General features: G+C 62.0%; 2 protein-coding genes and 1 non-coding gene across 4 annotated transcripts in view; 1 reads left to right on the top strand and 2 right to left on the bottom strand.

Annotated features, from left to right (window-relative positions):
* Window positions 1-11,011: 11,011 nt before the first annotated feature.
* On the bottom strand, window positions 11,012-11,084 carry TRNAR-UCG (transfer RNA arginine (anticodon UCG)). The gene has a single exon. It is a non-coding gene; the product is annotated as a tRNA-Arg (tRNA).
* A 69-nt stretch (window positions 11,085-11,153) lies between these two features.
* POLG (DNA polymerase gamma, catalytic subunit) lies at window positions 11,154-21,138 on the top strand. Its single transcript, XM_068696401.1, has 23 exons — window positions 11,154-11,270; window positions 11,933-12,547; window positions 12,634-12,829; window positions 13,277-13,444; window positions 13,587-13,733; window positions 13,846-13,925; window positions 14,170-14,352; window positions 14,434-14,576; window positions 14,625-14,778; window positions 14,862-15,086; window positions 15,169-15,286; window positions 15,431-15,490; window positions 15,640-15,753; window positions 15,851-16,011; window positions 16,127-16,180; window positions 16,251-16,368; window positions 16,571-16,706; window positions 16,788-17,034; window positions 17,135-17,257; window positions 17,479-17,650; window positions 17,894-18,102; window positions 19,034-19,194; window positions 20,310-21,138. The coding sequence occupies exons 2-23, from the start codon at window positions 11,952-11,954 to the stop codon at window positions 20,369-20,371; spliced, it is 3,627 nt and encodes a 1,208-aa protein (XP_068552502.1). The 5' UTR covers window positions 11,154-11,270; window positions 11,933-11,951; the 3' UTR covers window positions 20,372-21,138.
* Window positions 19,861-24,093, bottom strand: part of FANCI (FA complementation group I) — a 24,675-nt gene continuing 20,442 nt past the window's right edge. For both annotated transcript variants that reach the window (XM_068696397.1, XM_068696398.1), the window contains exons 32-37: window positions 24,032-24,088; window positions 23,892-23,951; window positions 23,090-23,173; window positions 21,896-21,991; window positions 21,517-21,642; window positions 19,861-20,810 (exon numbers count right to left, since the gene is read on the bottom strand). In XM_068696397.1, coding sequence (XP_068552498.1) covers window positions 20,748-20,810; window positions 21,517-21,642; window positions 21,896-21,991; window positions 23,090-23,173; window positions 23,892-23,951; window positions 24,032-24,088 — 486 coding nt within the window. In that variant the 3' untranslated portion in view covers window positions 19,861-20,747. The remainder of the gene's footprint in view (window positions 20,811-21,516; window positions 21,643-21,895; window positions 21,992-23,089; window positions 23,174-23,891; window positions 23,952-24,031; window positions 24,089-24,093) is intronic.

Genomic DNA, 24,093 nt, shown 5'->3' with positions numbered 1-24,093 from the left:
GTCACGGCCCACGGGGGCTCACGGCGGCGTGGGGACCATCCCCGTAGGATGTGAGCAGCAGGCGAGGGGCTGGCGGCGATGCCCCGTGCGGACCCCAGGGTGCTGGGGGGGCCTTGGGGACCCCAACCCCGGCCGAGGGCGCTCGCCCCACACCGGCTGGGAAAACGTGCTGGGGAGGCTCGGCGGAGAGCGCGGTGCTTTGTGTCGCCATGGGAACGGAATGCAGATTTGCCAATTGCTTTTTTTTTTTTTTTCCTTCTTCTTCTTTCTTTCTTTTTTTTTTTTTTTTTTTTTTATTATTTGCCAGACATTGTAATACATATTATGTTTCAACTTCTCGGGCTCGCAGCGGAGGTGAGGGAGGCTTTGTGCCTGCCGACTGCTCGGCTCCCGGGGAAGCTGTGGGGCCGGCGAGCCGCACGCCAGGAGGGGTGCACCCAGCAGTGGGACCCCTGCCCTTCCCCGGGGACCCCCCCCTCCCCGGGGACCCCCCAGCCACGGACAAAAGCGAGAGCCGACGCGTGGGGGGAGAGCGATCGCATGATGAGCGAGCTGACCTTCCAAAAGGGAGGCCAGAATCAAGCCAAAAAAAAAAAAAGAGAGAGAGAAGAGAGACAGGGAAGAAGAGAGAAGAAAAATATCCCAAAACTGGGGGGGTTTTGAGGTCGGCCCCGCAGGGTGGGGACGGGGGAGGCTTTGTTAGGAGAGGCGCCCGGGGCGCTCGCCCCCTCCAGCCTCCCAGCCCCGCATCCAGCTCCTGCCCGGAGCCGGGAGCGGGTTTTTTAGGGCTGCCTCCCGGCGTGCCGAGCCCCGAAACGCTGCGGGCGTGTGCGCGGGGCTCCCCCGCCTCTCCCGGCCCTCCCGTCCCGGTGCCCGGAGCCCCCGGGAGCGCCCCGACGGGGCGGGCGCGGCGCTTACCTGGAGCCCCGAGGTGGCGGGGCCGCGATTCGCCTCTGCTCCGGGCTCCAGCGGCGCCGGTCCTGCTGCAGCCTCTTCCCCCGGGGGGGCGAGCAGGTTTGGAAGTCATTTCTACTTTCGGTTATCTAGCTTTATGATGGCTCCACAACACTCATACAGCTAGATAACCAAAGACAGAAACATCCCTCCGGCGGGGCTGCCGTCGGCTGCGGGGAGAGGGCACACGGCGTGGAGGGAAGGGGGGGGAGAGGGAGAGCGGCCGGGATCTGCCGGCGGGGAGCCAGAGGGGGAGAGAGAGAGAAGGGGGGAAAAAAAGGGGGGAAAAAGAGAAAAAAAAAAAAAAATGATAAATACGAGGAGCGGAGGAGACGGAGCCGCGCTGCGGGAGCGAGCAAGGCACCGTGAGGGGCTGCGGGGAGCTGAGCCGAGCTGAGCCGAGCCGGGCTGAGCCGAGCCTAGCGCGGTCCCGACCCGGGCAGCAGCAGCGCTCCCGATCCCGCTCCCGCTCCGATCCCGATCCCGATCCCGACCCCGCTCCCGCCCCGCCGCCCAACTTCTACTCCCCTCGCCTGGTAATCGCCCCCTTTGGGAAGTGACGTCACGCCCCCCCCAGCCAATCGGCGGCCCCGCATTTAAATCCGCGCCCCCTTTTCCCGCGTTTTGGCGCCCCGGCCCCGGCCGAGCCCCCGCTGCTGGACGGGGCGGGCGGGACGGGGCGGGCGCGGCTCGGGCTCGGCTCGGATCAGCTCAGCTCAGCTCGGCTCGGCTCGGCTCGGAGCAGAACGCCCCCAGCTGCACCCTCCTCCCGCGGCGCCCCGGCACCCGCCTGCCCCCCACCCGCCGTGCTTCGCCTCCCCGCCCGTGCTGCAGGAGCCGCGTTGTGGGGTGCCCCCCTCCCAGCCCTACAGAACCCCCCTCGGCATCAAAGAGGGGGCACGGGCGGGCTGCACCCCCGGCACGGCACGGCACGGCACGGCACGGAGGACCCACCTGCAGCTAACTTCCCTCTCCTTGTCCTTCGCCCTCCCTTCTCCCTTTTCCCCGGCCTTTCCCTTTTTCCCCTCCCTTCCTTTCCCCGTACGTTTTCCTTCCCTTTTTCCCTCCCTTTTCCTGCTGCCTTTTCCCGGTCCCAGCACGCCGTTGCCCCCCCCCGTCCCTCGCAGCCTCTCCTCCTGCAGCAGCGCCCGCCCCGTCCGGCCTCTGCACCTGGCCGGGCGTCGGGGCGGCCCGGACGGCGCCTTCCCCGCAGCCAAATCGGCCGAGGAGCAGCGATCCCGCCCGGATCCTCTCGACACCCCTTTCTTTCCCCCCCCCCCCCGCCCCCGTTTTAATTCTTTCCCCTCTAGGTTTTGCTCTTCCCCTCGCCGGCTCTTAGCGCGCTGTGCGTGCAGCGACGAACGCGGCGCACACAAATCCAACAACAGCAATGAGGATAATAAAATGCCGGGAGGTAAATGTGATTATCTGGGATGCTTATCTGACCTGCCCCGCAAAAAAAAAAATAAAAAAAAAATAAAATAAAAATAAAATAAAAACTGTAATCGCCGCTCCTAAACGCTGCTTTCCCTTAAATCTGAGGTTTAGCTAAAATGGGACCTGCTGCGAAACGGGGGAGCCGCGGAACGAAGCGATCGCTGCGGGAGCAGCCGCGGCTGAGCGCAGCCTGCCGGTCCCGGCAGCTCCGGCTCTCGGCGAGCTCCGCTCGGCTTCTTTATTTCTCCCTCTCCTCGCTTCCCACTCCCCGCCTTTCCTTTGAAAAATAATAATAATAAAATAAATAAAAATAATAATAAAAAATAAAAATACGGGAGCTCAATTAGGCTAAAAGCTCCAGGCTCAGCCCTGCCAGCCCCTCCGCGCTCCCGGTGCACAGCCGAGCCGAGCCGCCCTGCCTGGCTCCCGGCTGCCTTCCTCCTCCTCCCTAACGAGAAACGGGCCCGGGGGTGCCCCGGGCACCCCGACGGGGCTGAGGCGGGTGGGGAGAAATCTTTGCTCCTTCCCCAGCCCCTCGGTGCCATCCCCGCGGCCCCGAGCCGCTCGGGAGGGGGCTTGGCTGAGGTTATTCTAATCTGCCCTGGAGAGAGAGGGGAAAAAAATAAAATAAAAAAAATAAAAATCGCTACAAATCGGATCTCCTTAATTTTCCGGCTGTGGATTTGCCCCTAATTTATTGCTGCCGCCGTTACGGTGATTGCTGCCCGCGCGTTCCCCGGCCGGGGCGGGGGAAGGTGCCCACCGGCCCCGCTCCCCGGGGCTGCCCCTCGGTGGCGGCGATACCGAGCGGTGCCCGCAGCCCGGTGCCCACGGAAGGGGCTCTCCTGGGCCACGGCCCGGCCTCAGTTTCCCCCCGGGGGTGTCCCCGTTATCCCCCGGCCGCGGGGAGCACCGGGGGGCTGCCGGCGGCGGCGGCGATGAGGCCCCGCTCCGGTCCCGGTCCCCCGGCTGGGGTACCGGGAGCGGGCCCCCCTTTCTCCGCCGGGTAAGGGAAGGGATTTCTCTCCGCAGAAATAAATCCCGGGATTCTTCCCTGCTGCTTTTCGGCAACGCTTTGCTCGGCTCCGAGCCCCCGGCCTCGACCCGCTCCGTGCAGGCGGAGGCCCGGCACCTAGGAGAAAAATGCTGCTGGCCTTTGGGGGATTTTTTTCCTATCGCTTGGGCGTTGGTTTATATTTTTTATTTTATTATTATTATTATTATTTGTATTATTATTTGGGGCGCAGTTTAAGCAGGACGCGTACAAAATGGCTCCTTGGCACATCGCAAAGCACCGGCGAGCAGAGCGGGGAGCGAGCGGGGGGCTCCGGAGGCCGCAGCGGGCAGAGCCCGGAGGCAGCCAGCGCCCGGCCTCACCTGGGGGACCGGGAGGATCGGGGAGGGGGGGACACACCGGGATGGGGGACACCGGGGGCTGCCCTTCCCTACACTCACAGGCAGAACAACGGGGGAAAACGATCCCCCGGGCTGCGGCCCGGTTTAGCCGAGAAGGACGGTGAAAAAAAAAATAATAAGAATAAAAAATAAAAATAAGAAATTATTAAAAAAAAAAAAAAAAAGCGGGGAGGTCTCCCAAAAGGCCCGGCCGAGGTTCTGCCTCCCCGACGGGGCGGGGCGGGCGAGGCTCTGGCCATGGTGCTGCAGCCGCCGCCGCTCCGCGCCCGCGGAGCCTCCGCGCAAATCCCCCCCGGGGGTGGGGAAGGCGGTCCCGGAGCCCCCCGCTTTTTGTAGGGCTCCCCCCGGGGCAGGGGGCCCCGGGAGCGGTCGGTGCTCCCCTTCCCGCAGCCGGGCAGCCCTGCCCCGCCGGCCGGCCCTCGGAGGAGCCCCGCTGGCCGTGCTGGCCGGTTGTCGGGCGGCCCCGCCGTGCCTGAAGGCGCTCGCCCTGCCCCGAGCCCCGCTGCCTTCCCCTCTTCACGCCCTGCGCGTCTGACGTCACTTTTCTTTAATTAGGAGAAGTTATTTTTAGCCAACCTAGAGTAACCCCCCGCGCCTCGCCGCCCCGAGCTGCATCTCCTCCTAATTGTGTGTGTTTGCTTTTTTTTTTTTTTTTTTCCTTTTTTTTTCCCCCTTTTTCCTCCCACAAGCGGGGCTTCGCCAACTTCACGCACAAGCGGCGGCTCCCGACGGGCGTTGAGGAAACGTGTTGCTTTGTTTAGCAATTAAAAGCCACGTCTAAACGAGCTCCGGCTCTGAAAAGGCTCCGCCGCAGCGGCCCGGCCCCCGGCTGCTCTTTCCTCCGGCTCCCGGGGCCGGGACGAGGCCGGGAAGGGGTCGGGGTCCCGGTCCCCTCCTGGCCCGGTGGGGCCGGGCACGTCGAGGGGGGGGGGATCCGGGCAGGTGCAGGCTCCCAGGGCACCTGCACCGCTCCCGCTCGGGTTTCCTTAAGGCTGAGGCCTAAAATGCGTTTCACTTCCAGGGAGACACGGGAAAAAAAAAAATAAATAAATAAAAAAGCCGAGGAAATAAGAGTCCGCGGGGAAGGAGGAGCAGAAGGGGAGAATGCATAGGGGAAAAAAAATGAAGTAAAGGAGAATTGAAGAAAAATAAAAAAGCGAAAGAAAAAATACGAAAAAATAAAAGGAAAAAAAAAATAAAAGGGAGAAAATAAAGCGGAGATGCAGAGAGAAGCGAATGCGAAACAAAAAAAGCCTCCAGCTGCTGGCAGACCGCAGCACGGGCAGCGGCGGCCCCGGGGCCGCTCTATCCGAGCAGGGGAGCGGGGAGCCCGGTGCCCCGGTGCCCCCCCGGTCCCCCCCTCCCGCAAAGCGAGGCCCCGCAGCAGCCCCCGCTGTGCCCGGAGGAGAAATTGGGGGAGCCGGGGACTGCCCCCGGGGCCTAAACGCTGCTGTGCCGGCGGGCTCGGCCCCGTTCAGGCGTGTTTTGGCCGGCGCCCACCCCTCTGGCCGGCGAGCGGGGACATTTGGGGACAATTCGGCCGCCGCCGGCACCGCTCGGCCCCGGCTCCCCCCCGCCCCGTCGGGGCACTGCCCGCCCCGTCGGGCTGCCCGGTCCCGGCCGGCCGGGGAGAGGTTGCCCGGAGCCAACTCGCCCCCGGCAGCCAAAGGTCGCCCCGTGGCCGTTCTCCCCCGCTGGCCTCCCCCCTGTGCCTCCCCCCCCCGGGCCGCCGCCGCTCGCCGCGGGCTGCTCAGCCCCGACGGGGGGGTCCTGGCCGGGGCAGGGAGCGGCGGGGGGCGGCTCTGTCCCCCGGGAGAGCCTCGCAACTTCCCCGCGGGGACCGGCCCAACTTCAGCTCCCCCTCCCCACCTCCCTTCCATCCTCCCCCCTCCACCAGCAGCCTCCTCCCGGGGCCACGTCCCCCCCCCCACCTCACCCCCCTCGCCCTCCAGCCCCCCGGGGGACACCCGATGGCGGCGGCGACGCCCGGCCGCGACACTCACGCTTGCAGCCGGGGCGAGGGCAGCGGCGGCCGTCCCTGGACGAAACGGGCGGCGTTGGGGATGGATTTGGGGTGCGGGGGGGGTGAGGACGAAGAACGACGGACCCCCCCCAGCCCCTCCCCGAGCGGGCAGGCGGGCGGAGGGGCGGGCAGGGCTGCCCCGGGGCGAGCAGCGACCCCCGCGGCCGGCGTCCCCTGGGGGTGGCCGGGCACGGAGCGTTTTGGGCGGCTGCTGCCGGGCTCCCCCCGCCGTCCTCCCGGCGGCTGCCGGTGCCGGTTGTGGCTGCTGGCCGGGAGCTGCCGCCGGCGGCAGGCTCTGCCCGCACTGACGTCAGCCCGGCAGCCTCCGATTCACTCCAACCATGGCGGAGAGGAGGAGGAGGAGGAGGAGGAGGAGGAGGAGGAGGAGGAGGGAGGAGGAGGAGGGAAGGGGGGAGGGGAGGAGGCGGGGGAAAGGAGGGGGAGAGGAGGAGGACGGGAGGAAGGCGGCGGCGGCGGGGGTTGCTTGCTGCCGGGCTCTGCCCAGCACAGCCCGCAGCCCCTCCAGCTCACCCCCTAATTACCCCCCGAGGATGGGGCCGCGAGGGGCAGAGGGGCCGCTCCCCCCATCCACCCCCCTATGTCCCCCCCCAACACCCCCCGGCGAGCCGCCCGCCCCCTCGGGGCCACCTCGTCCCGCTGCGGGGCTGCCGCCTCCCCCCTGCCCTGCCCGGCCGGGGGCCTCCCCTCTGCCTCCCCCAGCGGGGCACGGAGCCCCCCAGGACCCCCTCGGGGTGTCGCCCCCCCCGGTGCCCTTAGGAGGCCGGCAGAAAGGGGCCGCGGCCGCCCCGCTGCCTGCGCTGCCCCCCGGGCTGTTTTGGCACGGCCCGGCCCGGCCCGGCCCCGTTCCCGCACCGCTGTCCAAGTGCTGAAAGTCCGCACGGCTCCCCGCAGCGGGGCGGCTCGGCACGGCTCGGCACGGCTCGGCACGGCTTGGCACGGGTTGGCACGGGTTGGCACGGGTTGGCAGGGCATGGCAGGGCTTGGTAGGGCTTGGCACGGCTCGGCACGGCTCGGCACGGCTCAGCACGGCTCGGCTCGGCGCTGCAGCCGTCGGGCAGAGCAGCACCTCGGGCTTTTCCCCGCTGGTATCGAGGGGAGAGAAAAAGGCTGAGAGTCCCTCCCGTGCCGAGCCGTGCCGAGCCGAGCCGAGCCGAGCCGTGCTATCCAGCCCCGACGGCCAGGCCGAGCCGGGCGATGGCTCGCCCCGCCGGTAGCCCGCCGGCAGGCGGTGGCGAGCTGGCAGCCGTCCGGCACGGCAGGTGCCGCCTGCGCTCCTCTCCTCCTTCCCTCTCCTCCTTCCTCTTCCTCCTTCCATATTTCCCTGGCTTAATTCCCCTTTTTGTATAATTACACCCGTAGCGCCTCGCCTGCAGCCTCTGCAGCGAGGAAAAAAACATAAAATAAAACCAAAAAATAAAATAAAATAACCCACCCTCCTGGCACACCTTTACTTCGCTTCCGACCTTTTTATTTTTCATTTTTTTTTCCCTCGTCTTCCTTCCTGCGGTTAACCCAACCCGGCTGCTATTTTTTTATCTGCGATTCTCCCAAAGCAATGCCCCGGACCGGCTTTGGGGAGCCTCTCGCCGCCCTGGTGAGCACGCAGCCAGCCCCGGACGGGTTTTTTCTGTAGGAGAAAATAAACCGATCGAGACCGAGGGGTCTGGAAGAGCCGAACTCGCCGCCTCGCCTTTACATTGGGGTTTTTTAATTTCCCCGTTATTTTCCTTTTTTTTTTTTTTTTTTTTTTTTTGCGTCTGCGAGTTGCCACGAAAGGAAATATAACCCCAAACGCCACCGCCAGCAGAAACCGGAGCTCGTTGCCAAATTCCGTAGTATTTTATTTTAAAAGCAATTAAGTAACACCATAAAAAGCGTCTTCTCCTCTTCCCGGGGAGTGTAAGAAATCCTTTTGCTCACCCAGAGTCGAAACCTAATGGCATTGTCGTTAAACACGAAAAGGAGAATATTAAGAAATTGCAACACTCCCTCCAGAGCGCTCCCCCCCTCCCCAGTTTATTTGCCCTAATAATTAATTCACAAGAGCTTAACTTCGGTGTAACCCTGGCGGTCTTTTCATTAAAAAATCCCCGCGTTTCCTATTGAATTAGCTCTGCTCCATTGTCGCTGAAATGAAGACGCCAAACCAACTTTTACCCTGAGCATTTTCTCACCAGCCCAAAGAAAAGTCTCTCTCCTTTTTCTTTTCTCCGATTTTTTTTTTTTTCTTTAATTCAAGCACCCAGGCGATGGACGTGTCCTGCAATTTAACTACTTTCAAATTCTTTGTTCGGGTCCCACTGGGGCTCTATTGTCACCCTATTGAGAGAGCTTATTGCCAAGTCAAGCCTGAGTGAATTGAGACACGCACGGGAGGAGCCCGGGGCTGGGAGCGGGCTCCGGGGGCTGCTCCACCCGGGGGACCCCGGCCCGGCCCCGACGGACGGGGCAGGGTGCGGGGCACGGGCTGCCCGCGACCCCCGGGACCACCGCCACCGCCTGTCCCCCCGCCGCCTCCAACCTCCCCCCGGCCCTAGGACGGAGCCCGCAGCCCCTCCAGGGCCCTGCCCCGGGATGGGGAAGGGGACGGGGATGGGGCAGGCCCGGCTGTGCCCCCCCCTTTGCTCCCCAGCCCCCGGTTCCTTCGCGCCCCCGCAGCGCCGGCACCGCCCGTGCCCGCAGCTCCGGGCGGAGGGGACTTACCTCGGGTGCCAGCCTCCTCCCCCGCCGGCTCGCCCCTAGTCCCAGAAAAAAAAATAAAAATAAATAAATAAAAATAAAAGCGGTTTGGGGGGGGTCTTCCTCCCCTGCCGGGCCCCCCGGCCCCTCGGCTCGGTGCCGGCTGCCGGCCGCTTCCCCTCGCCCTCGCTCACTTTCGGAGCTCCGGGGCTGGTCTCCCGAGCAGCAAAAAGAGGGGGCTGCTTTTCTTTTCCCTTTCTCCTGCCCCCCTCCCGCTGCCCCCCCCCTCCCAGGCTGGCAAGGGGGGTGCGAGCTGCGGGGAAGTGTCGTGGCAGGAGAAAAGGCGCCGGGAGCGCGGTGCTGGGCACGGATTCCCACGTAAGCCCGTACGTCACCTATAAAATGCCCATTTCTCGGCTCCTGGAGAGGCGGCACGAACCCCCCTCTGCCCGGGGAGAGGCTGCACGCCCCCAAAGCCGGCTGCCTCCTCCCGCAGCCCCCCCACACCCACCCCCCGAACCGGGGGGCGAAGGCAGAACCGGGAGGTGCCGGGGGGCAGCGGCCGCTTCTCACCTCCCTCTCCTAGAGAAACGTGTAGCCCCGCTCTGTCCCCCCTAAAAAAAAACCCAAACACCCTCCCGGAGCCCTCCTCACCCCCCCCAGGTTCCCCTCTCCGGAGGGGTCCCGCACCGGCCGCCCCCCCGACGTGGCGTTCCCCCGGGGCCGTGCCCCGGCGACTGGCGAAGCCCTTGACCCCTGATCCCGGCCGGCTGGGGGGCAATGGGGTTAAACAAAGTCCCGCCGCCGTCCCATTGTCCGGCCCGCAGCCCCCAGCCCCGCCGGCGGCAGCTCCGTGCCCGGCCCCGACGGGGCGCGCAGGGCTGCGGGCTTCCGACAGGCAGACAAAGGGCCCGGGGGGGGGGCACCCCCCTGCCGCCCTGCCCCGGCTTGTGCCTGCACCCCCCCGGCCCCAGCCCCGGGGAAATTCCTGCGGGCTTTTTCCCCATTTATCTTTAGTATTATTATTATTATTTCCCCCCCTTTCCACGCCTTAGGAAGCGGCGGCGGCGTTTCAGGGAGAATTTGTTGAATTTCTTTCTTTTTCTTTTATTTTTTTTTTTGTTTGAGGAGGGAGGGATTTATTTTTTTTTTTAATGGGGCGATTTCTTTATTTTTATTTATTATTTTTTTAAAAATTTTGACCGTGATAAAAATAACCAGAGCAGGGACCGCACGGGAGATGGGCGTGAAAATAAAGCAGCGGAGGGGAGGACGAGGGACGAGACCCACCCCGCGCTGTATATATGTCGCGCCGGTCGCGATAGCGGCGCGATTGCAGACACAAAGAGGGGCCCAGGGCGCACGCCCGAGGCTCAGCCTCGCCTTTTTCCGAGCGGGCTGCAGGGACCGGGGCTGTCCCCGTGTCCCCGCACAGCTCCGTGCCGGGGAGGTGACCCCGTCCCGTCCCGTCCCGTCCCCTCGCTGCCGTCGGGGCTGATGCTGGGACCCGGGGCTTTGTCCCCGCTCTGCCCCAGCCCCCGGAGCGCTCGGCGGGGACCCGAGGATCGGGGGCAGGATCCTCGGAGCCTCCCCTCGCTGCCCTGCGGGGGAGCGGAGCCGTCGGACAGCGGAGGAGCCGCGCCCCGACGGCTCCGGCCCCGGCCCCGGCCCCTGCCCCGTGTGAGCGGCCCCGAGCGGCCCCAGCAGCGGGACCGCAGCGACATCTGGTGGCCCAGCACGGCCCGGCCTGGCCCGGCTCGGCTCCCCCTGCCCTGTCCCCCCGGCCCCTCGCCCCCTCGGGTCCCCGTCTGCCTCCCGTGGCACCCCCGGTCCCCCAGCCGCCCCCTGCCCCTCTCCGAGCCGTCCCCTCCGGTGTCACCCATCCCGGTGCCGGGGACCCCGGGGTCCCAGCCCCTCGCCCGAGCTGTGTGGGGTGCTGGGGTCCTGGGGTGCCCCGCTGCGTGCTGAGCCGCCCCCATAGCCCTGCTGGGAGGTTTTGGGGTGCCCCGTGTCTCCTTGGGGGCTGCCAGCACCCCGAGAGTGTCGGACGTGAGCAAAATGGTGAGGAAATGGTGAGAAAATGGTGAAAAAATGGTGAAAAAGCAGGGCCCGGGGTGGGGCTGAGCCCCCTGCCAGCCCCCCCTGGCTGTGCCCATGGGGCACCCCCTGCCCTGCTGCTGGCACAGACCCGGCTGACCCCACAGATTCCCCTCAGAGCCAGCAGCCGCCTCTTTTCACGCTGATTTTAAAGCAAAAAGCAAAACGCACGGGGAGAGAGCTGGGGGCAGCAGCTGGGGGGGGGGGGCAGCAGCAGCAGCCCGGGGGCAGCGCAGCTTTAGGATCCCCTACAGCCACGCGTGGGGGCCGCCCTGTGCCCCCTGCCTGTTCGATTTCCTTGAGATCCCCCCCAAAAAAATTAAAAAAGCAGGGAGAGGGGGAATAAAAAACAAACGCCCTGTTTTTTCAGGGGGGGTTCCAACACGACCGCGGCAGGACTCGAACCTGCAATCTTCTGATCCGAAGTCAGACGCCTTATCCATTAGGCCACGCGGCCGCCGCTACCCGGCCCTGCCCGCGCGGCCCCCTGACTGCAGCACCGCGGGGCCGGGCCATGTGCGGGGAGGCGGGGGGGAGGCCGGGGGGGGGCGGGGACGGCAGCGGCAGCCGGAAGCCCCCCCCCGCGCCCCTCCCGGGTGGTTCCGCCCGCGGGCCGGGGCCGGGCGGCGCGCGCTGGGCACAGGTGGGCGCGGGAACGGGGCGGGGCGCGCGCCTTGGGGGGGGGGGGCACGTGTGCAAGGGGGGTTGCAAGTGTGCAAGGGGGTTGCACGCCTATGGGGGGGTTGCACGCCTATGGGGGGTGTTGCACGCGTGCACGGGGGGTTTGCAAATGTACAAGGGGTTTGCACGCCTGCCGGGGGGGTTGCACGGCCATGGGGGGCTTGCATGCGTGCAAGGAGTTTGCACGCCTGCTGGGGGGGTTGCACGTTTCCGGGGGTTTTGCACACGTGCAAAGGGTTTGCATGTCGGGGGGGGTTGCGCTCTTACAGGGGGGTTTGCATGCTTGCCAGGGGGGTTTGCACACCTGCAGGGGCTTTGCACACCTGCAGGGGGTTTGCACGCCTGCAGGGTGTTGCACAGCTGCAGGAGGTGTCGGTGCATGCTCCTAGGGCTGTGCACACCCGCAGGTAGGTTGCATGCTGCCGTGGGGCAGTGCACAAAGTAATGCCAAGAGGTGTGCATGTAGGGTGGGCGCACACCTGCAGCGAGCTGTGCACAGCCCAGGGGAGGCCATGCACTGCCTCGAGCAGCCCGGCCGTGCATGCTGCAGCCACACTCAGGGGTCTTGTGCAAGGGGCTGAGGAGCAGCGGTGCAAAGCTCAGCCCGTGCTGCTGCTCCTGCAGGCTCCCAGCAGCAGGCACCATGCGGCGTGCGCTGCGGCGAGGCTCGGTGCTGCGCCCCGGCACCCCCCGGCACCGCGCCTCCAGCTCCTTCGCCGGCCGCCCGCTGCCGGAGAGCCCGGCCGAGGACACGGAGCAGTCGCAGGAGCAGGGGCAGGGGCAGCGCCGCGTCAACCCCCTCAACATCCAGATGCTGTCCCGGGGGCTCCACGAGCAGATCTTCCGTGGGGCGCGGGTGCGCTACTCGGAGGCGGCGGTGCGGCGCAGCGTGGAGCACCTGCAGCGCCACGAGCTGTGGGGCAAGGAGACCTCGGCGCTGCCCGACGTGGAGCTGCGCCTGCCCCGCATGTACGGGGACAACATCGACGAGCATTTCCGCCTGCTGGCCCAAAAGCAGAGCCTGCCCTACCTGGAGGCTGCCGAGGAGCTGCTGCGCTGCCGCCTGCCCCCCGTGCCCCCCAGCTGGGCCTGGCAGCTCGGCTGGACCCGCTACGGCCCCGAGGGCCGGCCGGAGCCCGTCGAGTTTCCCCGGGATCGGGCGGTGGTGCTGGACGTGGAGGTGTGCCTGGCCGACGGGCACTGCCCCACGCTGGCGGTGGCGGTCTCGCCGCACGCTTGGTGAGATGCCGGAGGGGGTTTTTTGGGGTCCCGCGGGTCTCGGTGCGCAGCCCCTGAGTGTTTTTGGATGGCCGTGTGCCCCACAGGTACTCATGGTGCAGCAGGAGGCTGCTGGAGCAGCGTTACTCCTGGTCCAGCCGCCTGAGCCTGGCGGATCTCATCCCGCTGGAGAGCGCCACAGGGGCCGGCTGTGCCGGGCGGCAGGAGCGGCCGGAGCGCGTGGTGGTGGGGCACAACGTGGCCTTCGACCGGGCTTTCATCAAGGAGCAGTACCTCATCCAGGTGCCCTGTCCTGCAGGCGCTCGCCCTGCCCGCTTTGCTGCTCTCTGGCTGCGTGTAGGGCCGGGTGAGACCCGTGCCGATGCTTCGTGCTGGCACCGGGGGTTTGCTCCCCAAATAATTTGCATCAGCGCTTTGGGGGGGTTTTGGCGATGCTGTTAGGCACGAGAACCCCTGGGTTGTGCTCACCTCGTTTGGCAGCACCAGCCCCGTGCCTTGCATTTGTCCCCTGCGCGATGGGCTGCGGTGGGCAGGCTTTACAGGGGGGTGCTCGTGCGTCCTGTGAGGATGCCGCAAGCTCTGAGGTGGCCACGGGCAGCTCCGGGCTCTTGGGAGGCAAAGCTTTGCCCCGGCACAAGCATCCTGAGCGTGGCCTCGCAGCTCAGCAGTTTTGCAGCACGTTTCTCCTCCAGCACGCCCGGCACCACCTCTCCTCCTCCCTCCTGGCAGGGCTCCCCGGTGCGTTTCCTGGACACCATGAGCATGCACATGGCCATCTCGGGGCTGACGGGCTTCCAGCGCAGCCTCTGGATGGCCGCGAAGCACGGCAAGAGGAAGGGGCTGCAGCAGGTCAGGCAGCACATCAAGAAGACGCGCAGCAAAGCCGAGGGGCCGGCGGTGAGTGCGGGGCTGCGCCGCTGCCACCCCGGGGATTTGGGGCGGCTCTGCTGGGCGAATCGCTCCCAGCCCGTTCCAGGCGGGCAGGGGCTAAAATAAAAATAAAATAAAAAATAACGGGGTTGTCCTCTGTGCCCGCCAGGTCACGGCGTGGGACTGGGTGCACGTCAGCAGCATCAACAACCTGGCCGACGTGCACGCGCTCTACGTGGGCGGGGAGCCGCTGGAGAAGGAGGCGCGGGAGCTGTTTGTCAAGGGGACCATGGCCGATATCAGGGATCACTTCCAGGTGCTGGGAACGGGGCGGGAGGAGCTGCGGGGTGCTTCTCGTCTGGGTGCGAGGGGTTTGGGTGCTCCTGTGGCCGCCTCCTGCTGCCGGTGACGCCGTGCCATGCCCCCAGGACCTGATGTCCTACTGCGCCCGCGATGTCCAAGCCACACACGAGGTGTTCCAGGAGCAGCTGCCGCTCTTCATGGAGAGGTGAGGGGGCCCGGTGGGTGACTGGGGGCACCACAGCCCTGCTGGGGACACTGTGACCCTGCTGGGGATGGGATGTGGCTGATCTGTCCCTGGGGAGGCCGGGAGGGTGCTGAGCCCCATCCAGGAGGCTCTCGGCTCCATCTGGGGGTGAGGAGGAGCTGGCAGCCGGTGGTGCTGTGCCCCGCTGCTCGGAGGGCATCTCCCCTCCAGGAGGAACCTAATTCGGGGCTGCCTTTGGCCGCAGGTGCCCCCACCCCGTGACGTTCGCGGGGATGCTGGAGATGGGGGTGTCCTACCTGCCGGTCAACGGCAACTGGCAGAGGTACCTGGACGACGCCCAGGGCACCTACGAGGAGCTGCAGAAGGAGATGAAGAAGTCCCTGATGAACCTGGCCAACGACGCCTGCCAGCTGCTGCACGGGGACAGGTAGCGGGGCCAGCCGAGGGGAGGGGATGGCGCCGCGCCCCCACCCACGGGTGCTGGAGCACGGCTGCGGCGTGCCGGCAGGTACAAGGAGGACCCCTGGCTCTGGGACCTGGAGTGGGACACGCAGGAGTTCAAGCAGAAAAAACCCCCGAGGAAGAAGAAGGACCAGAAGGTGAACGAAGGCGAAGCCCCCGGGGCAGGATCGGCGCAGGAGTGGCAGGAAGGTGAGAGTGGGGAGGTTTAGGGGGACCTGGGGCTTGAGGGATGCTCAGCCCCAGGGCTCCTCGTGTCCCCCCAGACCCCGGCCCCCCCCAGCGAGGATGAGGAGCTGCGAGCAGCCCCCGAGGGCAGCGCCCTCCTGCAGCGCCTGAAGGACACGGTGATGCTGCAGCCCAAGAAGCTGCAGCACCTCCCCGGCCACCCGGGGTGAGTTGGGGACCGCGGGGGCACCAGGGGCTCGCTCCGTGCTCCCTGTCCCCTCTCCACCACCCCCCGTATCCCCCCCCCAGGTGGTACCGCAAGCTGTGCCCGCGCCTGGAGGATGAAGGCTGGGTGCCGGGGCCCAGCCTGATCAGCCTGCAGATGAGGGTGACCCCAAAACTGATGCGCCTGGCCTGGGACGGGTTCCCCCTGCACTACTCGGAGAAGCACGGCTGGGGCTACCTGGTGCCGGGGCGGCAGGACAACCTCCCCGCGGCCCCCCCGGGTGGGGAGGGTCCCGTCTGTCCCCACAGGTGAGGGGGGACGCAGGGGGTGCCCTGCGGGGGCTGAGCCCCGTGGTGCCTGGCCACATCCTCAGGGTGGGTGCGTGCGCAGGGCCATCGAGGAGCTGTGCCGGCAGCACCGGCTGCAGAAGGGCCGGGAGCAGCCCCCGCAGGAGCAGAGCGTGGAGGACGAGCTGCTGGTGATGGACGGCAGCAGCATGTGGCAGAAGGTGACACCGGGAGGGAGGAGGCCTCCTGGTGTGGGTCGCGGGGCTGGGCTTTCCCCAGTGCGCCCACAAATACCAGCAGTAAGAAAAACCCTTTAATAACCTGCCTGACCCCATCCTTTTTGGGGTGGCCTCTCTGTGCCGCAGGTGGAGGAGCTGAGCCAGCTGGAGGGGGACGTGGGCAGGGCGGACCAGAGCTTGGTGCAGGTACACGGGCTTTGCTGCGGGGTTGGGACCCTGCATCCTTCCCCTTTTCCTCGATTTTCTCCCCATTCCCCGTGCTGGGGGCTCCCAGCGGGTGCCCGCGTGGGGCAGGAGGGCCCCGTGCCCCCCACACCTCGTGGTGTTGGTCACAGGAGGAAGGGGGCGAGCTGCCGGGGGACAACAGCCGGCCCTCGTACCACCACGGCAATGGGCCCTACAACGACGTCGACGTCCCCGGGTGCTGGTTCTTCAAGCTGCCCCACAAGGCAAGTCGGGTGGGGCACCTGTGGGGTGGGAGGGCACATGGGGCTGTGCCGGTAGCAAGCGGCGGCACGCTGAGCCCCGAAATCCCTGCTGCTAAAGGACGGGAACGCCAACAACGTCGGGAGCCCCTTTGCCAAGGATTTCCTGCCCCGCATGGAGGACGGCACCCTGCGGGCTGCCGTGGGGCGCACCCACGGGACCAGGGCCCTGGAGATCAACAAGATGATCTCCTTCTGGAGGAACGCTCACAAGCGGATCAGGTGAGCAGCCCCGGCCCTGCTGCCACCATCCCACACCTCTCAGGGTGTGTGTGTGGAGACCCTACAGGTGCTCAGAGCAGCTCAGCACCCCCCGTGCCCTGCCGTGTGTCCGCAGCTCGCAGATGGTGGTGTGGCTGAAGAAAGGGGAGCTGCCCCGTGCCATCACCAGGTACGGGGAGGGACGGGTGGTGCCGGGGGGGCCCTGTTGGGTTGGCGCTCACCCTTTTCCCCTATCCCAGGCACCCGGACTACAACGAGGAGGACGACTACGGAGCCATCCTGCCGCAGGTGGTGACCGCGGGCACCATCACCCGGCGGGCCGTGGAGCCCACGTGGCTGACAGCCAGCAACGCTCGGGTACGGCCGTGCCTGTGGGGTTTGGGGCACGGCGAGGGGGTGTCCGTGCGTTTTGGGGCAGTGGGTGTGTTCTGTATGGGAAAGCGGAGCTGGGGCGGGTCGGAGTCGTGCTGGGGTGCAGGAGGAGGAGGAGGAGGTGGAGGAGGAGGAGGAGGAAGGGGCGTTGTATGGGGTGTGCTGAGGTTGGCATCATGTCCTGTAGGCTGACCGTGTGGGCAGCGAGCTGAAAGCCATGGTGCAGGTGCCTCCCGGCTACGCCCTGGTGGGCGCGGACGTGGACTCGCAGGAGCTGTGGATAGCGGCCATCCTGGGCGAGGCGCACTTCGCCGGCATGCACGGTGAGCGGGGGCCCTACAGCAGGCGTCAGCACCCCAAAACGCTGGGCACTCAGCCCTTTCCTCCCTCCCTCCTCCCCGCAGGGTGCACGGCCTTCGGCTGGATGACCCTGCAGGGGAAGAAGAGCAACGGCACGGACCTGCACAGCAAGACGGCCGCCACGGTGGGCATCAGCCGGGAGCACGCCAAGGTCTTCAACTACGGGCGCATCTACGGGGCCGGGCAGCCCTTCGCCGAGCGCCTGCTGATGCAGTTCAACCACCGGCTGACGCAGGAGCAGGCGCGGGAGAAAGCCCAGCAGATGTACGCCGTCACCAAGGGCATCCGCAGGTGGGTGCTGCCCCCCTGGGGCTGTGGGGTGCCTGGGGACGGTGTCCCCGTGGGTGCTGCCCCGGGTGTGGGTCACCCCCAGCTGGCTGTCGCCGCCCAGGTTTCATCTGACTGAGGAGGGCGAGTGGCTGGTGAAGGAACTGGACCTGGCTGTGGACAGGGCAGAAGATGGCTCGGTGTCGGCCCGGGATGTCCACCGGCTGCAGAGGGAAGCTGCGAGAAAGTGAGATGTTCTGACCCCAAATGGTGGTTGTGGGATGGGGGTGTGAGGCGGGGAAAGGCCGTGGGTGGTGGGCAACGAAGGGGCTGGCTGGTCCCAGCTGTCTCAGGTCCACCCCTGTCCATGGGACTGGGATGTTCCCAGTGTCTCCCAGTGCGTGAGCAGGCTCCACTGGCTGCCCCAAACCAGAAGGGGGTGTTTGAGTCTCCCTTCTGCCCCAACAGGTCCCGAAGCAAGAAGAAGTGGGACGTGGTGGGCCACCGGGTGTGGGCTGGCGGCACCGAGTCCGAAATGTTCAACAAGCTGGAGAGCATCGCCTTGTCCTCCTCGCCACAGACCCCGGTGCTGGGCTGCCACATCAGCAGGGCGCTGGAGCCCGCCGTGGCCAAGGGCGAGGTAAGGCCCCAGCTCTGCCCTCCTGAGGGGCAGGAAGCCCTACAAACCCCTCAGAGCTGCGGAAGGAACCCACAGGTGTTGGGTCCTGCTCCTGTTTTCTCAGGGGAAACACAGGAACCCTCAGCAGCCTCTCTGAGAGGAACAGGCCCAGGCCCTGGGTGTTTCTCAGAGCATTTCTCTGGGTATTTCTCCTCATGTTTCTCCTGGTGTTTCTCAGAGTGTTTCTGTGTTTCCTGCCCCCAGTTTCTGACCAGCAGGGTGAACTGGGTGGTGCAGAGCTCGGCCGTCGACTACCTGCACCTGATGCTGGTCTCCATGAAGTGGCTCTTCGAGGAGTTCGACATCAGCGGGCGCTTCTGCATCAGCATCCACGACGAGGTGCGCTACCTGGTCCAGGAGCAGGACCGCTACCGGGCCGCCCTGGCCCTGCAGATCACCAACCTGCTGACACGGTGAGATGTGGGGCTGGGGGAGAGATGTGGGGCTGGGGGAGAGATGTGGGGCTGGGACACCTCCTAGGGCCAGGCCCCGTTACGCGGGGTTGTGGTTCCCCTCAGCTCTGAAGCCCCGTGCTTTGTGGCGTGTGGTTTATAGAGGAGTAGGCCAAAAGCAGAGCTATTTTCTGCCCGGCTGAGGTAAGGATACAGCAAACAGCTTTTCTGTGCCCGGGCAGCGCTCGCAGCGGGGGGAGCCGCCCTGATGCTTGTGCCTTTATCCCGGCTATTGCGAGCACGGGGCTTCCTGCTGGGAAAATCCAACATCTGCTCTGCGTGGGAGGATTAGCCAGCAGCGAAGGGCTGGGTTTGGCCTTTTCTTCCTCAGAGGCTGAGCCTGGCAATGCTGCGTTCCTCCCACAGCTCCTCCGGCGCTCCTTGACCCTCCCGCTCCCCGGCGCTCCCCCAGCACTTTGTCTGCCAGCCGCTGCCTGCCCCGGGTGCAAAGCAATCTGTGCCGAGGGCTGAGCGGGGTTTTGTGAGGCTGCCTTTGTTCCAGCCCAGCCTGCGGCTGATCAAAGCCCCCCTCGTGCAGTAAGAGAGCTGGCTGCGCCTGAGAGAAGTTGGCGGGCTCGCTCCAACTTTTAAGTGCTGGCTGGTCCCTGCCTTGGAGAAAAGGCCGAGTTCTTTCCCCAGCGGAGAACAAGCGGTGCTCGTGGTGACAGAAAGGGCTGGGCACTGAGTTTCCCCATTAAGCAACCTCCCTGGCTCTTTTTTCCCCAAGGGGCGCTGCCTACGAGGGATTTTCTGCTGCCTGGGACACGAGGGGACACAGTTTGGCACCCCTGTCACATCCCTGCTGGGCTGTGCCACGCTGCCTGCTGCAGCCTGGGTGTGACAGAGCCATGTGTGCTGTGGCACGGCCCCACTTGCTCCCCTGTGTTTCCAGGTGCATGTTCGCCTACAAGCTGGGCCTCCAGGACCTGCCGCAGTCGGTGGCTTTCTTCAGCGCCGTGGATGTTGACCGGTGCTTAAGGAAGGAGGTGACCATGAACTGCGTGACACCGTCAAACCCCACAGGGATGGAGAAGAAGTACGGCATCCCCCAAGGTGAGCGGCAGCCCTCTGAGCGCCATCCCCTATAAAAGCTGGAGGCCCTACAGGAGCCTCCTTGTTGCTGGAGGTGGAGCCCTTCAACCCCAGCACCTCAGGCCCCCACCACCCTGGTGCCAGCCCCTCCCTACCCTGCTCGCCTTTCTCAGCACTTGGGCATTTTGTGCTGCTGCTTCCAGCTATTTCTGATATAGAAATCAGAGCCTGGCTCTGTCAGCCCATGCACAAGTTCACTTTGTGCCCCTCAGAAGGCAGATGAGCCTTCCTCTAGTCTTTTAAACACTGCCCGAGCCTGACTTGTTCCCTCTGTGAAATGAGACAGCCCTACAGTTGTGTATGTCTTATCCTCCAGGCCCAAACATTTCTGGCCTTCAGTGTTTTCTTTCCATCCCCCCTCTCTCTCAGCTCAGCAGAGCTGGGTTCAGAGCCCAGCCCATGCTGCTCGCTTCAGCCTTGGCAGGGCTGTGTTCCTCCCCAGCAACCTCAAGGCTTACAGTTGTCCCTAGGTGCTCCTGACGTAACCTTCCAACTGCTGCAAACAAACATTTAATTGTTGGCTGGGAGCTGCTTTAAATAGCACCTCCTCACTATGCAGCAGCGTTTTGCCAGATAAGAGGAACCTGCCCTCAGAGTTGTTCTGTCAGTTATTGACCACATCAGACGTTTCAGCCTTAAGCAGCCTTTATTAGGAGTTTTACAGGTGAAGTGTGCTTTCAGAAAAAGAATCTGGGCTCTGTGGGCAGAAAGGGTACTTGTGTTCTCATCAAGAACAAAGCAAATTAAATAAGTGCATCAGGGTCAGCAAAAATGTAACACAGCCCCTACTGCTGGCTCTCCAGAGCATGCTGGCACCTCTCTGCTTCTTTGGCACTACGCATGGCAGCGAGCTTCAGCTCTGAGGGAGAACAGCCCCTCGTTGCTGCTTCCTACCAGGGCTGTTGTCTGCACTCACAGCACCATACAAACAAGAAGTTTGAGTAACTTAAGGGCTTTCTGTGCTACATGCTCTGACCTAAAAGCAACTAAATTACTGTTACTCTCGTATTTGTATGTTGTACAGTCTGTAATTGTACTGCAGAAGGCACGGAACTCATTGTCCCATTGTCTTCCAGGAGAAGCACTGGATATATATCAGCTTCTTGAAATAACCAAAGGTTCGCTGGAGAAAAAGTGATGACGCTCAAGTGCCAGAATGACAGTTGTCCAGAGAGCGTGCCAGAACCCAGCTGTCCTTTCAGAAGCACATCTTTTGTCAGGGACTGATCCGGGGTGAGCTGCTTGCTTTTTGCTGGAAAAAGGGATGTTCCTGGAGAAGAGAACTGTGGTAGCAGAGTGTTTGAATGGCAGAGGCACTTCTGAAGGCAGCAGCCAGCTTTAATACCTGAGACGCTTGACAAGAGTCACTGCACACCCCGGGCATGAAGAAAGAAGTCTTGAGTATTTGACAAGAGAAACAACAAACTATCTCTGTACACACGGTTCTTCAAGACCAAGGTGAATCTGCTGCAGAACAGGCACTGGAGGAGGGGGCAGCAGTGGCAACCGCACCTTTATTTTTTTCGCCGTCTCTTCTTTTTGGGTTCCTGGTTCTCATCTGGCTGCTCTGCTGTGGACTGGAGAGAGGAGAGAGTAACAGTACAGGGTGAATGTGTTTGTGCGAGTACTCTAATGAACGTTTACTTCAAGAAAGCAGACTGACAGAACAGGATTTAGCACTTTTTCCTCCCTAGCAAACATGGCCTGAAATAGAGGACTCCTCTCACCCACCAAAGCTTTCCCCCAGACCTCTTTACTTCATGCTGGAATTCAGGCCCCAGGTTCTGAACGGCACAAGACAAGGCCTGTTTGTTCAGTGCTGGATTCTGGCTCGTTGATGCTGGTTACACTCTGGGAAATATGGGCAAAAGCACCAATAAAAACCTGGACAATCAGCAAAGGAAAGTGGTGTGTCTTCTGTCCAGCACAAGTTGTGCTACCTTCCCCAGCAGCCGTTGCTGGAGGAGGCCAGCCAGGCCTCAGGCAATGCTGACAGACTTAGCTTGCTGAGACAGGCAGAGGCAAACAAGAAGGTTTATAAACAGTCCTGCTTAACACCAGGCATGCAGCCAACTGGTACACGGACACAAAGGTCACTCAAGGCAGAGGGCTGGACTGCAGGGAACACTTCAGGCCTATTTGCTCACTCCTCTTAGCTTACTATTGAAGCGAGGGCTAACCCAAGCGAGACAAAACTGGCCTAGTTTTCCATATAGCTAAACAGCTCACACATACACGTGGCAGCAGAAACCCAACAGTAACAGCAGCTAAAGGAGTTCTCACCTGGTCATTGTCCGGTTCATTTTCAGCATCCTCTGTGTTATGCTCCTGCAACACGCTGTCGAGCATGGATGCGTTGATGCGGAAGTCCCGGGAGGTACTGAGCTTCATGTATTGCATCAAGTTCACCTGCAGCAACCGGGGGGCAAGACAAAGGGCATAAGCTGCTTAGTTTTCTACCCTGCCTAGTCCTACACACACAACTAGAACAAAGTTTGGTTTAGTTAAGCCTGAAAGAAGGGTAAGGTTCTTACACTTTTCTAATCTGAGCAGCAACGGAGTGATTTTTGTTTTTATAGTGAAACAGCAGTAGCCTTCTACCGTGCCATGGTACTGCCGTTCCATTGAGCTCATATCACAGAAGACCTCTGCTTTATGTTACCTTTGATTTCTTGGAGAGATGGATAAGGAACTTCTCATACTGCTCTATTGCAAAAATCAGGTTGGGGATTGGCTTGGTATCCCGAAGCACCTTAGCCTGAAATGCAGAAAGGTGGCAGAAGGTCAGATTTGAAGTGAACAGCATGAAGAGTGCCTTGTATAGTCATCAGTAACACGCATCCCAGCTGTGGCACTACAGCAGCACCTGTATTTCTACCAGCAGTTTAGATTCCCCCAAAAGCCAGTGGTGCTGTAGCATGACACAAAGGCCACAACCATTCCAATTCAGAGAACTGTCTTCGGTAGCCTTGTTCCACAGCAGTCCTGCCTCACCAAGCCTTGCCAGCCTAGTTTGTTGCTGGGTTTAACCTGCCTCCCAGAATGGTTCCGCAGCAAGGCTCTTCCACGTATATCTATTTTTTCTGCAGTCCACAGCCCTGATATGCCTGACAGCCAGAGGAGAACTTGCTCTGCTCCAGCTCTGCAAAGGTATTCTAAGCCTATACTTTCCAGGCAATGAGCACGCTGCTGTTTCATCACATTTCTGCCCTGTATATTTCACACCATTAATGTTTGTTCCCCATGCTGACAGGGGAGTGGCAAAAGGGTATGCAGTATTTCTTAACGTTTCCACACACTCAGGAAGTGGCTAGAAAGATCAGGCTTGTGGTTTTTAAACACTTAGCATCACAGGAATGTCTGGGACAACAGACAAGACAGAGGAGACACCAACAATGAGCATAAACAGAGGACACAAAAGGCCAGGAACCTGCTTACCTGCTCCCAACAAAATCAGCCAGTCAGTATCAGCTGCCTTACTTTAACGGAATCCAATATTTTATCTTTAAATGTACTGATAAAATTAATAAACCCTTGAATAGCATATACTATTAGCTCCAGTAATATTTTCTATTTCTGTAATTTCATAGCTTATCCCAAACACAGAACACAAGCTATCCAGACTTGACCTTTTTCCATCCCTGGGAGCTTTTAGGTTGCATTTAGTATTTTTATTTAATTTTTTTGTAAACTTTTCTCTGAAGTTCAGGTTGCAGAAATTAGATTTTTACTTAAAAGCCCAAATGACAACGTGTCATTGGTGATCTCTAAGAAGCCACCAGGTAAAGCAAGCCTTGAGGCATGATCCCAAGTTCAAACACAGCCCGTACTCTAATAGAGAGCAAGACAATCTCACCATGACTGTGGAGACTGCGGCAGCTTCTTCTTTCTTCTTCTTTTTCTTCTCTTCCACAAAGCTTAAGCTCTCACTATGGATGTTCTGAAGAAGGAAGCCAAAAGATGTGGCATTAGAGGGTAAATAGGGAAGGAAAGGCCAGCCAAGGCCACAGAAGGCTTTGCTCTAGCCAGCTAACACAGCATTTACCAGCTACATGACAGAAAGGCAGTATGTAAGGATGTAATCTCACAAAAAAAAGAAAGGAAAGAAAATAACTTCATGGTTTATACATTCAGAAGCATGTATGTGTGAGACATCCCCAGCAACAATCGCTTTGCATGCCACTATATTTTCCCCAACATGCCAGGTCTGGTTTACAAGTCCTTTGGTCCTCACTCAAGCACCCACTTCCTGTCTAAACAGACAAATCTCATCCCAGGTTGCTTTCTTTGGCACCCACAGCGCTTTGTGTGGTGACGACTGCAGTGTCCTTGACCTTTACTTGCCACCGTGATTAACAGCAGTATCAACTGCATCCAAAAAAGCCACATGAGCAGAAGGGGAAATAAAAAACTAGCTAAAAACCAGTTCCCTAAGCGTCTTCTTCCTTCCCTGCTCAAATAGAAATCAACATGCCTGGTCCCAATGGTACTGAAATGTCTTACACTATTATTTGACATATTAAAACTTAAACTGTAAGACGCTCAAGTCATGTCAAGAAGATTAAAAATCCCAAAAGGTGCCCGTGCACTGCATCTGATTCACCACTCTGCATCAGACAGATGAAGTATGATTTTGCCACAGTTATTTTAGATCCTACCTGTACATAAGTAATGAATGAGTAACACTGTGGGGTCAAATGGGAACCCGAGAGCTTCACCTGCAAGGAAGCAGAGAGGCTGGTGTTACTCCCAGCTCAAGACAATGAGCCATTTCCTCCAGCAATTTGCTCACACTCACCAGCTTTTCTAGCCTTCCTGGAATCGTATTCGAGGTGCTGCGGCAAGCTTGAATATACTGCA

Source organism: Anas acuta, chromosome 12, assembly GCF_963932015.1.
Source record: "Anas acuta chromosome 12, bAnaAcu1.1, whole genome shotgun sequence".
Taxonomy (NCBI): domain Eukaryota; kingdom Metazoa; phylum Chordata; class Aves; order Anseriformes; family Anatidae; genus Anas; species Anas acuta.
The sequence above is the reverse complement of the archived record's forward strand: the minus strand, read 5'-3'. Positions and strand labels throughout refer to the sequence as shown.